General features: G+C 34.9%; 1 protein-coding gene across 2 annotated transcripts in view; it reads left to right on the top strand.

Moving 5' to 3' along the window:
* The window catches only part of Vps13 (vacuolar protein sorting 13C), a 30164-nt gene that overhangs the window by 3106 nt on the left and 13617 nt on the right, over positions 1-13441 (top strand). Inside the window, exons 4-35 of one of the 2 annotated variants that reach the window (XM_088196521.1) lie at positions 256-479; positions 1442-1580; positions 1641-2128; positions 2190-2301; positions 2375-2612; positions 2678-2811; positions 2876-2999; positions 3063-3215; positions 3283-3460; positions 3539-3732; positions 3803-3875; positions 3946-4090; positions 4153-4403; positions 4474-4611; positions 4953-5064; positions 5133-5368; positions 5434-5583; positions 5649-5888; positions 5952-6164; positions 6235-6528; positions 6982-7276; positions 7348-7505; positions 7565-7732; positions 7800-8028; positions 8519-8665; positions 8965-9311; positions 9378-9566; positions 9623-9831; positions 9899-10007; positions 10069-10506; positions 10568-10798; positions 11689-11904. In XM_088196521.1, coding sequence (XP_088052647.1) covers positions 256-479; positions 1442-1580; positions 1641-2128; positions 2190-2301; positions 2375-2612; positions 2678-2811; positions 2876-2999; positions 3063-3215; positions 3283-3460; positions 3539-3732; positions 3803-3875; positions 3946-4090; positions 4153-4403; positions 4474-4611; positions 4953-5064; positions 5133-5368; positions 5434-5583; positions 5649-5888; positions 5952-6164; positions 6235-6528; positions 6982-7276; positions 7348-7505; positions 7565-7732; positions 7800-8028; positions 8519-8665; positions 8965-9311; positions 9378-9566; positions 9623-9831; positions 9899-10007; positions 10069-10506; positions 10568-10798; positions 11689-11904 — 6572 coding nt within the window. Of the gene's footprint in view, positions 1-255; positions 480-1441; positions 1581-1640; positions 2129-2189; positions 2302-2374; positions 2613-2677; positions 2812-2875; positions 3000-3062; positions 3216-3282; positions 3461-3538; positions 3733-3802; positions 3876-3945; positions 4091-4152; positions 4404-4473; positions 4612-4952; positions 5065-5132; positions 5369-5433; positions 5584-5648; positions 5889-5951; positions 6165-6234; positions 6529-6981; positions 7277-7347; positions 7506-7564; positions 7733-7799; positions 8029-8518; positions 8666-8964; positions 9312-9377; positions 9567-9622; positions 9832-9895; positions 10008-10068; positions 10507-10567; positions 10799-11688; positions 11905-13441 lie in introns of both variants that reach the window. The other variant, XM_088196520.1, reaches the window with a different exon arrangement.

Here is a 13441-nt window from a genome sequence, read left to right as displayed (position 1 = left end):
TGGTTTTGGCACAATCCGGGACTCCCATCGTCACCCGTTATGTGAAACGGCGCTCGTTAAGCAAGTCATTTTTATACAATTTGCTTTGTGCGTTATGTGAATTTCTCGTAATAGGAGGTGCTCGTTAAACAATTCTCCACTATAGTAATATTTTATTGTGACCAATATTTACTATCATAGAATAGAATAAAATTTCCACCCACAGAATACAAACGAAAAGTTACATTTGATTATTATATTGTGTTTTTTTTTCAGATGAACAAAAAGCGGACGACTCGTTTGTTGAAAAACTAGTAACGCAAATAATCAAAAATGTTCAATTGAACATAAAAGATATACACATACGATATGAAGATCAGATTACCAATGTCAATTCACCGTTCTCATTAGGTATCACTTTACACAATCTCTCCGTAAACACAACGGATGAACGGTGGAAGAGAACTTTCGTTTTAGACGCTGTTACTAAAATATACAAGGTAAATATTTACAATTTATTTATTTATACCCATAATCTTTATACAAGGTGATCCAATTCGAGTTTCTTATGTTGGCAGCACTGTAAATCAGACAGCTGTCAATAATAATGCGTTTTCAAAGTGTCGGATTTTAGTTTGCAACAACACATTTTGTCTAGTTTATTCTTATTGATGAATGATCATTTTTGGTCACAGATTTTAACGCGAGTTTCAAGAATAGGGTCCCCCCACAAGTTCAAAGCCACTGTTTTTACGATACTCTTAGCGGCCCGTTGAAATTGTCGATCGCAAAAGATCTCCAATACATAATCAGACAATTATAGGCTGCATGCAAAAAACTTGAAAAGGCCTTCTTGTAATTTTTGTTACGAAAATGAAATTGATAAAACCTCAAATTTAAAATGTCTTATTTTTGAAATATTTCCATTTATTGACTTTATCGATTTGGCGCTCTTTCCATCGTTCACCTGAGGCAAGTACCTCGCTAAGTACATGCCCTAAGTTGGAGCACCTAAAAACCAACATCCGTCTAGTTATAACCTAGATACCGCCCAAAATGTATGAAAATGTATGAATTCTTCCATTTCAACTTACATAATTTCGTTGAACTAACTACGACATAAGTTTGGGCGATTACTATATTATAAATAATATTTTGCGTCGATTTATATTTTTTTTTGTCTAATTAGTTATTTGTCTAATTACCCAAAGATTACTTGAACTTTATACTATGATAAAAATGACTATGACACATAGAAAATATTAACGATAAAATCTATTATTAAATAAAAGAAGTGTAACATTTTTACAACTGCTGAAATTTTTATCGGCAAATCACCCTTTTTTTATTTTTCTGGGAAGCAAATTTTATCTTGTTTGCCGTTACAAATGGTTGCCACGAGTGCTTTTTAAAAATCACTAATAAATTATATGTAGTCAATATAATATGATTTTTTTTATAGGTCTTGGATTTAGAAGGCTTAGGCTTGTATTGGAATCCCAGCTCAGACCTATACACGAAATTAACTCACGAAGAATTACTGAGATACTTTCAATCCGAAATAGCAACTAAAGCTTCAAAACCTACGCATTTTAAATATAGTATGTTTATATTATACATATTTATCTTACATTAGTTTTATTTTGTGATCATTATTTTAGTATTGGGACCTATAAACGCTTCGGCTAAACTCAAATTGAATCCAAAACCCGAACAAGACAATCCAAAGTTTGTCATACCGAAATGTGTGCTCAATTTGGAGTTGGACGAACTGGCCATCGGAATAACGAAGGCTCAATATCAGGATATTATGAGATTGGCCGATTCTATGGATCGGATGACGAAAGGCACTCCTTATAGAAAGTTCCGTCCTAATTATTCGACGTATAGGGGTCACTTTAAGGAATGGTGGCTTTTTGCCTATAAGTGCGTCTTGGAGAGTGAAGTCAGGAGGAAGCAGAAAAATTGGGATTGGAAGCATATTTGCGATCATAGAAATATGTGTAGGCAATATGCGACAATTTATCAGTGCAAGTTGCAAGCGCCTAAGGCTAAAGTTACCAACGATATGCAATGCACTATTGATGACTGCGAGAGAAAGTTAGATCTTTTCAATCTGGTTGTGATACGTCAGCGAATTGAGTCAGAGGTGAGATATTTTTTTGCAAATATTGTGTAATAAATTTTAATAATATGATTTTTAATAACAGGTCGCTAGATTAGGTAAAGCCAAAGAAGAAGCAAACAAGAACAAGGGTTGGTTCGGTTCTTGGTGGGGCGGCTCAAACAAAAGCGAAGAAGTTGTCGAAAATACAGACATCAGTAAGTAATATATGGTTAGATTAGGTTCTGCTAAGAAATGCACTGTTTTTATATCAGTATTTTAATCTTCTAGTGAGACAATTTGAGAAGGCTATGACGGGAGAAGAAAAAGCCAAACTGTTCCAAGCCATCGACTATCAAGAAAACACTGCACCTACGTATTTACCAACCGAGTTTGTCGCCAATGAATGTCATTTTACATTAGTATCTTTAGTCTTATGCGTAACTGATGATAACATGAACGTATTAACATCAAAATTGAACTACGTTCAAGCTTCACTACAGCAAAGACCCAGCGCTAGTGGTCTAAAGTAAATATTGCATCAATTAATTAATATAATTAATTATTATATTTGTAATTAAAAAAAAAATTTAGGGTGTCTGTACGAATGCAAGAATTTACCGTATCCGGTGTTGAGCAGAATAACATGACTCCTAGATTAGTAGTGTCAAAGCAGATTGCACCTGGTGTTAGTTTGCTTGATGTGATGTTTGAAATGAATCCTTTAGGTATGAAAATCTTATTAATTTAATTAGTAACGAGCATATATAATAATACATATGTAAATTTAAGATAATTCATGTGGACAAAGAATCAAAGTATCAGCTAGACCTCTAGAAGTTGTTTATGATGCTCAAACAATCATTAAAATAGTTGAAGTCTTCAAAACGCCAGATGAATCATCAGCATTGTCACAGTAAGTATAATGTTGATAATAATGTATCTTATTTTTTATTAAATATTTTATAAAAATGTATAGATTACAAGCTGCCGCTGAAAGTAAACTAACGAATCTTAAGGAGAAATCGGCGCTAGGATTACAGCATGCTGTTAGTAAGCATACGATAGTAGACATCGATATTGATATATGTTCATCATATATAATTGTGCCTCACAGCGGTATATATACTGAGTGAGTATAAATGTATTGTATATATATATATATTTTATAGAGGTACTAATTTTTGTATTTTTGTTAGTAATGAATCGTGCGTTGTCGTGAATCTCGGTGCTGTTAGTGTTAAATCTGCGCCTCGTTCAGCAAAAGCATTCGACGTGCATCAGTTGTTCAAAGATGGTGCCGATAATGAGGAGATATTCCAAAAAGCGATTCTTCACTCGTACGATAAATTCATATTGAAGATGACTGATATACAGGTAAATATAATATATAAAAATTAATGATATTCATACAAACTTTACTATTAAATAATAAAATATTTTAAATAATGAAAGGTTGTAATCGCCAATAAAAATGAAGATTGGAAATCGTCGATCATAGACAGTAGTAGTACAAATCTTCACTTCTTGCAACCGACTACTCTGAAGATCGAAATAGATAAATGTTTAATCGTAGACGATCCACGTTTACCGAAGATTAAAGTTCACGGTAATCTATCAAAATTGGCGGTTAATGCATCTGAAGATAGGTGATGAAAGTTCCGATAGTTGATAATTTTTATATTAGAATAGATCGTGTCTTACTATGATGTGTTTTAGGTTGATTACAATGTTGGAGATTTTAGTCAGCATACCGTTCCCTAAAGACGATCAACCGATTCAACCATTAAAGGTCAGTATTGCTCTTTATATACTCAGACAATATAAATGAAGAACTTCTTTAAATCAATGAAATATTACAGAATGCCGAATCTAGATTGTCCAGTCTTTCGTTATTGAAATATTTCGATCCAGCCGAGAATAAGAACAAGATCGTTAAGAAGGGCAAAGATTGGGATGATGATATAGTGCAAATGATCGAGCTCGAAGCGAATTTTGTAATGGATGGTAAGAAAGCTCTAATCTTCTTCATATCTGAACATTCTATATATATCGATTTGCATTTGCAGAACTGGTATTTACTATATCGCGCATGTCGACCATCGCAAATGAATCCGAGCACGAGAAGCTAGCTTCTTTCGCTCTGCACGGCTTACATATTCAAGCTATTCAGCGAACTCTTGTCATCGACGCAAGCGTCAAACTCGTGGGTGTCGAACTGTCGCTTTATCGGCCGTCCACTATGGAATGTTTAAAAATGTTGCATACACCAAGGGGCAATAATATGGATCAGTATCTGTTCTCTATTAAATATTGCAATGTAATACATTACTCACTTAATTTTTTTATGATAGAATGTGTTTAATTTATCTATTTTTATATAATCGCAGGTCAATAAGAAGTGTCCAGACTTTCATAGAAAGTATGGTTCTGTAGAGCAACGTATAGAATTGGACTTTAGGATTCTTCAAGTGTTGCTCCATCAGGAAGGCTTGCGAGAATTATTGACTGTCGCCAACCAATATCAGGTATACATAATATATTTTTTCACACATTTTCGTAGCTCTTTAACACTTTGTTGCCGAGTTTTTTGGGATAAAATATCATTGTATTACATAATCTGTGTGAAAAAATAATTATTTGCCTCTGAAATAAATACCATATAGCTCATTTAAAATGTATCCAATTTTGACTTTAATGATCAAATTGGATTTGGCTATTAAGTAGCAAAAGCCAATGTGACGTATTTTAGCAACCAAATTATTAACCCTTTGAATGGTATGGCCGCACGTATGTGGCGACATGAATAGTTTTCGCACTTCCTCGTATATTGGTTCATCTAACTTCATATTAAATTATTTTACCCTAGACTCGTTTGAGTGCTGTACAGGGGGAAAAAGATCGCATTGCCACTGCTGGAAGTCCATTATCTACCATACTAGAAGATGAAGAGATGCCAGCTATAAAGACTTCAAAGAGTTGTATGTTAATTTTTAAACCCGTTATATTAATATTGTCGTAGCAGATGTACTAATACTTACATTTCCAGCATCGGCTGTAGTCAAACGCAAAAAGCCTGGTCATATAGAGACCATCATGTTCAAAGTCGACGTTCACATTGAGAAAGTAGACGTTGAGTTTGCCAACGAAGAGAGATCTTTAGCGATTGTTGGCATATCAGGTCTAAAATCTAACCTATCGATGAAAGAGTCGTACACGCACGTGAACGTCACACTCCAAGATATAAAAGTCATCGATCAGAATCCGAATACAATCCACACTGAGGTATTTTGATATTATCTCGAAGATATATTCTTTGATGCATGTTTATGATGAATTTTTGTTATCAGATCGTCAGAATTTTGGGCGGCGACGCTTTCAACATGGAAGTCGTGTTGTATAATACCGAACAGTATCCGAACGACGAAGATATGTCGATCACGTTGAGGATCAGTTGTATCCAATTCACGTTTTTGAACTGGTTCGTCACTTCAATGTTGGTGAGTGTCTTTAAAATATAGATTTTTATTTGATTTGGTAATGATGTATTTATTTTTTGTTTTAGAAATTCTTAGATAATTTCCAGACTGCGCAGCAAGCCATCAAAGATGCTTCGGCGATGGCTGCTGAATCGGCTAAAGCCAACGTTCAAAACGCTTACGAGAAAGCTAGCAAAATATCTCTACATGTAAAGTTGAATGCCCCGATCGTGATTGCTCCGGTGAATTCTAAGAGTCCTTACGCAGTCATGATCGATTTCGGTCAAATTACTTTGAACAATCGGTTCTTGAGCATCGTAGCTGAGGTATGTTTATGGTAAAATCCGTTACTTTGGAAGTATTACTTATTTATTTTAATCTTATTTCAGAATAAGCAAGAAGTCATCATAGATGAAATTTCGATGCGATTGGAGAATCTTAAACTGTCACGCGTCAAGTTGTTCACTCATGAAGAAAATACTAGTAATGAAAAGATGCTTTTGAAACCGACGTCTTTCACCCTGATCGTTAAAAGGAATTTATCGTCTTGGTATGATAAATTACCAGACGTTGATATGTCGGGCAGATTGAACGCTATAGTAGTGAGTATATTATATAATATAAATATGCACTTATCTTGGAATATTTTTAATAAATTTTAAAATGTTTCAGATTACTTTAGGAAGCGACGATTTTAAGATGGTAATGAAAGTCTTATCGGAAAATATGACTGAAGGTACTGATCAGACTCCGGCGGTCGCTACGGTAGCACAAAATCGACAGTTGAAAAGCAGCATAAGTATAGATTCGCGTTCTTCGCTTTTGAAGAAGTCCGAATTGGCAATGCACGGCGCTAAAGTCAAAACTCCGGAGAAGACAGCCACTCCTAGGACTATAATCAAATTTACATTCACAATGGACAGTCTGACTGTCGAGATGTTGACAAAAGTGTCTGAAACAAAAACGGTGAGAAAATACATTATTTAGTAAGGTGATTCCCAAACATTTTTAAAACAATCTACTAGTTGTTTTAAATTAATAAATTAAATTTAAAAAAATATTCTAATTAATTAATAAACTAGAATATCTTTTATTGTATTGTCACTACAACTTCTACTAGTCTTATCTAAAAACCTTAATCGTTCTCATCTCGTCTCATCAATGGCTGCCATTCTATCATATTTTTTAAAGCCATTTATCAGTGCCTCGTACTAAACGGATCTTTTCAGCTTTAAGGCAGCATTGAGAGATACACAATTTCTCCCTTCAGAGATAGGACATAATCTAAAGATCTGTGTGTGCCATTTTATAGTTTTTTCAAGCGGCTATTGTCTCGACTAGTGTGCAGAAAACATTGAGAATCGCTGAATAGTTACATAAAGTATTAAAATATTTTAACTTAATCTATCTCAATTTTAGAGTCAAATCTTATCGCCGATCTCTCCGTCCGATGAAGTCGGACTGGCGCGTTTCAGCCTTTTGCTTCTATCAATGAAAGGCAAGATGCTCTCTAACGATTGCCTTCAAACTTCTCTACTCCTCGTCGATTGCTTGTTGGACGATACTAGACCTAACCGAGAGAGCAAAATAACGAGATTCATGCAACGAAAAGTCGAAGACAGCGATTCTAACGTCAACGTATCACAAGGATCTCCTGAAAAATTGAGAAGCATGATTGACATCACTTTTACGAAGAAGCAAAATGATACATTCCGTAAATAGATATTAATTTAATATTGTTACATTAAACTTATATAGATATATAATAAAGAAACGATATCGTAGTCGATGTTCGAGTCTTCAGTTTCAATTTGATCCTGTCCATGGATTTCATGATGAAGATCAGCGATTTTGTGACTAATGGCCTTGCTACTGTCAATCCCGAAGAAGCACCTAAAGAATCTGAAGTTGTACTCTCATATAAATCGACTGATTCTAACAGGGTAAATTTGAATAGTACATTTGTAGTTAATAAGTGTTTATTGTGTATTATATGTTATAGATATCTCGTAAAGTGTCCAGTATAACTCAAGATGGAAGATCGCAGATTAAGACACAACCAAAGACGGATACTAGTGGAATGGTTACTTTAAATTTGAAGATCGAACAACCTGATATTATATTGGTTGAGTCGATGGACGATAAAGATTGTCAAGCACTCGTTATGAACGTGAGATTTTAAATAAATTGTTATTGAGTCTTTTGTATTGCTTGACATTTAATTTATATTTTTTTAGAATGAGATAACGTTCAAGTTGCGCATGACTGATGAACAGCAAGTGGTGAGTGGATTCATAAAACAACTCCAACTGTTCACATGTAGATATGGTCGGCTGAGAAAGCACAACGCAGGCCGGCACTCTGTGCTCGTGCCATGCGAAGTTTCCCTTCAGGCATCGAATCACAAAAGTGCAGGATGGCACGTGGATATAATTCTTTCAGAGATTCGTCTCAATGTATCGCCAGGTAAATTCCTTTATTTTATTGCTCTGGACACAAATGTTAACGCAAGGATGGGGCGAATTTGCAACTTTTTTAAAAAACGTTCTGTTTACAAAAAAAAATCATAACTTCTAATCCGATGCATATTTAAACACAAAATTTGGAAAAGTTTTCAATCAGTATCTTATCTAAATTTAGAATATCTAATTTTACAAAAATAATATATTTTTAATTAGAAATTCTCAGTGGTACTAAACAATTTTCACTGTATTTGATTTACAATCTATATGGAACAGACACAATATTTTGCGATCTAACTTGATCGGTCGTAATTAAGTTAATATCTGTATAATAAATATTGAATCTGTTCCAAATAGCTCGTTAAAGTATTATTTTTGTGGATTAGAAGTTTTTGTAAACGGAACGTATTTTTCAAAAATTTTCCTTGCGCGAACACATGACCATGTGTTAATATGAATAGAAAATATTTTAATGTGATTTATGATATTTACAGCCACAATCGATCTGTTGAACCGAGTTCTTGTGACTATGACCAGATCTGAAGATGACGGAGAAGTCAAAGACACTGCTATTGACGTGTATAAAGACTTGTGGGATATAAAACCGTTTTTGCCTAATAACTTCTGGTTTTTGAGGACAGGTTTGTACATATCCAAGAATTTAAAGTTAGAAAAATCCTCCTGTACAAAGTAAAAGATAATCTTTAGATTATGTGCGTATAAATATTTATTGTAGTCCTTTTTATATCATAATTGTTAATTCTCACCGATTGCCTTCGAGGTTTCCATACATTTGCTTTCGTTTGAATATCTAGAACCACCCTTTCAGATATTCCTATTATATTTACATCAAAGGATTCATATTCTCAATTTGGTGTTGTTAATTTTACTTGCTTATTAATCGAATCATGAATAACATCTTTATTTTTATCTTGTACAGAAATAGGCGAAGATGCTCTTACACAAATGGAAATCTTAGCTGAAGACACAAGTTCCTTAAATCAGGTTCCAGTGGCCACAAGCGAAATATGTAAATTGTCAGCGCCGATTATTATATTATGCATTGAAGCCGAACTCGGTAACGATACGATCCCCATGCTTAACATGCACGCTTCTTTAGAAGCAATGATAAAAGACTGGAGCACCCAGTTGAACATGGAGTCTTCGTGGACCATGCAAGTGTCTTACTACAACAATATTCTCGCTTTGTGGGAGCCTTTAATCGAGCCAGTAGAGGTTATTAAAAATAACGAATTGGTTCACGTTCCTTGGGAATTGCGGATGCAGGTTAGTCATCGATGCATTGATCTGATCGAATCTTATGTGCATATGTATAAAATGGCTTATGATTAGGTTCAGATGGAGAAGAAGAAAAGCCCCCAAGAGGAAATGAAGAGCATTGCTTCATTGTCGCCAAAAGAAGAGATATCGCCGGCAATTGATGATAATCAAGACGAAGAACTATCTCAACAGCCAAGTTTATCGGTGCAGATAACTAGCACGGAAACTTTGGAGATGACCGTCACAAACACAGCTTTACAAGTAAGTTATTATTTTTAACGTGGAGTGAATCGTTAATGAGATTCTAATATATTTAGGTATTGACTCAACTCGGATCTGCCTTCTCTAAAGCTGTGAAAGGCGACTCGGAACAAAGATCGTTCGAGTTGTCTTCTCCGTATTTAGTAAAAAACGATACAGGCTTAACAGTCATATTGCTACTAGAAAAGGATCCTTTCATTGTTTTCGAGAATTCCGATCCAGACACGAGCTTAATTGGAATTAATAACACATCGGTGACGTATAGGTAATACATTTATATTTTTGTAGTATCAATTTAGATAATATTCTGTTAATACTATTTTTTGTAGTAGAAATGTGATGATAGAACACGGTGCTTCGGTACCGCTGCAGTTGAAACAAGGACTCACGTCTTCCACTAGATTGAATGAAAAGCTACCAGAATGGAAGCTGCATATTTCGGTATTGATATTATAATTTTTATTGATATAGAAAGAGATTTGTGGCTCATAATCTTCTGTAGGTTGTAGAATTAGACTGCGAACTGTGCCTTCCTGTGGTGAGAGCAGATAAGAGATATTTTCCCCTACAAGACAAAATGTGCCAAGGTGAGACTTGGGGTATCATATCTGAGATTGTGATGGTAGACGGCACGATTCACATCAATCTCCGTAGCATTATACAAGTCGTCAATTGTCTGTCGGTGCCCGTCGAAGTATACTTCATGACCGATGCTGGCAATTACGTCGAGCTCCTCGGTAAGATAGAGCCAAAGGGAAAGATGAATCTTCCTATTCGGTCCGTTTACACGAGAACGAGCGAGTTGTTCTTTACGGTGGAGGGTTATAAAGTATCAAACGCGCCATTCATCTGGAAAGACTTACAGAAGAATTTGAAGATGACCAAGCTGCTACAGTGTGCTTCTCGCGCCAAGAACATTAAAGATCAGTTCATCATGAAGGTATGCTGGATGTTGTAAGTGTTTTACATTGCATCTTATTATAATCGATGATTCATTTTAGGCCGTTGGTACTATGGAGCAAGTGTTTTACGCTGATACTTCTCGCCACACAATGACTTCGGCTTGTTATAATATCCTTTTGCGCCCGGCTGTCGTGATTCAGAATACTCTTCCCGTGGAAATAATCGTATCGCCGCAGGGTGTTCAAAAGCCTATCGATCATATAGTGAAGCCTGGTGACACTCTACATCTGCCGCAAGTCCAACCGGACAGCACAGTCGTCGTTTTGATGGTATAATCTTGAGAGATATTTCTGTCAGATTAATAATCATATGCTCATAAGTTTTATCTAGTCTTGAGATGAGAATCATTAAAAATATTACTTTCTGAGTGTAACTGTAAGATGACAGCTATAGAATAAACAGCCCCTGGAATTTTGCGGGGACCCAAAAATATATTTTATAACTACAATTTATTTATATTACATTTTATACATACATTTAGGGTTGTTTTAGCGCAGTGGGAACGCTCGGTAACGAGCGTTCCCACTGCGACGGCGACGGCACGATTTTATTGCTTTTGACGTGGATTTTTGACTTCTGAGAAGGGATAATTGTTTTTTGCGCTCTCCTATTGGTCAAAATTCGGTTTAGATATGCTTTTATTTAACATTCAGATTATTTAGAAAATTTAAGACCGTACATAAAAAAATGTTTTATATATTTAAAGCTTTTTTATTCAAAAGAAAGCAAATAATTATATAAATATTCAATGTAAAAACTTCCTCGCTTTTTTTGCAGCAAAATATTTATTAATATTGGGTTTGCTATTTCGCTTTCAATAGAAATAATTGTCTAAGATGTAAATCAGTCTTGGCTCATCGATGATCGGAGATAACTTTTAATTATTTTTAATTTAGAAAAAACTACGCTACAGCTAAAGCCAAAGCTGTCTACATAAATTGTAATGCAATTAATCATTTTGGGTATGCTTCAGAAAGATTGTTTTTAATGATACATTTCATGGCATCATATCTTGAACAGTCTTCCTGTTTTATAGACTGAAACATCTCGATTAATATATCTTTAGACAATAATGAAACACTACACTAATAATATATTCCCTCGTGTTTTCTTATAATTAAATTGTCATTCACTTGTATTTAAATAATGATGATTTCAGCTTCCGTCTTACTTGGAAAAATGTTGGGTTTACACTGGAGAGATGCCTGAAAATGCGCCTGAATTTGCTGTATGGTCCTTTGATTCGCACGACAGCGTTTTGAAGATGACTCTGGATCTTGGCATGCATTGCACCGAAGTTAACGGCAGTCAGCACTTCTCTTTGTACTGTCCATTCTGGATGCTCAACAAAACTGGTCTTCCATTAGCCTATAGGGTAAGTCTATTATTTTTTTTTCTAATCGTTGATTAACCCTTCGCTTGCCGAAATCCGATATACTACTTTTTAATACGTTTACAAAAATTACCAGATCCGACGTGATCATTTTTAATAAGCTGTAGTGTGTGTGCAATTTTTTGTTATTATGCAATACATCAATATTTATATAGTAATCCCAAAAGGCTCGGCTATCAAAGGGTTAATTAAAATCATATCAGGAGTCAGAATCGTAATTTTTGGATCTTATGCGGCTTGTGTGACAAAATTTCTTTTTTTGGCCTGTTTTATGCTCGCATACGTCTCGGCGCATTTATATCTTATTTTCAGATCGTTTTCTTTGCAGAAATCGCGGAAAAATGATAGAAGTGACACAAGCGACACTTCGTGTAAGGTAGAGCGAATCAATTTTGGCAAATGTTAGACTTCTTTTATGTTCAGAAACTTTTAATTTGCATTACATTTTCTTTACGGCAAAATTTTAAGTTGATCTCTTAGCTGTTTAACTGCTTTGAAAATGAGCACTCACGTTTATGTTATGTTAGTTATTGAATATGTTAATGCTTCCGATATTTATTTGCAACATAATACGGTTTTTATACATATGTATATAAATACCGTCTTTTTCCGAAAATAAGACACTGTCTTACTTTCTTTTTTGGTCCAAAATACGCGCTAGGGCTTATTTTCGGGGGAGGGCAAAAATAAAAGTATATTTATATATTTTTATTTAATATTTATTTATTTTACACAGAATACAGAAATTTAAATTTATTTAATTACAGTCATGTCATCTTCTTCTGGAACATCGTCATAAATGATCAAATTCTGAATTCTGTTCTGATTTTCTTCCAAATTCATTTCCTGTTAAATCATTGGTCCGAATCTCTCATGTCTTGCAATATAGCTATCGTTAAATGAATACTTCTTGTCTAAGTAGCCTGTTCGTAGTGCATTGGAAACACAAACAATTTTGTCCCATGAATTTTTTACCCAATTCACAACTTCTTGTAAGCCTGGTTTTACAAAATTACCTCGATGATTTCTCACCATTCTGTTTTCAATATATTCATTGATTTCCATCCTCAAATGATCCTTGAATGGCTTGTTTATTGCAATGTCAAGTGTCTGGAGGTAAGCAGTCATTCCTGCCGGAATCATTATTTGATCAATCTTCCTCTCAGCAAGAAAGTTTTTCATGTCTTTAGCGCGGTGAGTACTGGCTGAATCCCAAACTAGTACACCTCTATTTTGACCCCTCAACAGTGGTGGCAGCATATAATCAACCCACTTTCTTATAACTGCTTGGGTGCACCAGGCTTTTTCACTTTCAATGACATAAATTCCTGAAATGCGTTTAATCTGGTCTTTTTTACCTTTAGTGATTAAAAATGGCGATACTTTCTTGCCATCTAGACGAATCGCCAAAATACAGGTAACACGTGCACTATCGTAACCGGTAGAAGGAACGTAAATTGACGAGAAAGCCTTGTGGTGAACCGTCGTTTGAACTCCTTGGCCTAGGAATACCGCGGTC

This window comes from Plectrocnemia conspersa, unplaced genomic scaffold (assembly GCF_051122295.1).
Source record: "Plectrocnemia conspersa isolate PC_06_02 unplaced genomic scaffold, ASM5112229v1 ptg000011l, whole genome shotgun sequence".
Classification (NCBI taxonomy): domain Eukaryota; kingdom Metazoa; phylum Arthropoda; class Insecta; order Trichoptera; family Polycentropodidae; genus Plectrocnemia; species Plectrocnemia conspersa.
The sequence above is the reverse complement of the archived record's forward strand: the minus strand, read 5'-3'. Positions and strand labels throughout refer to the sequence as shown.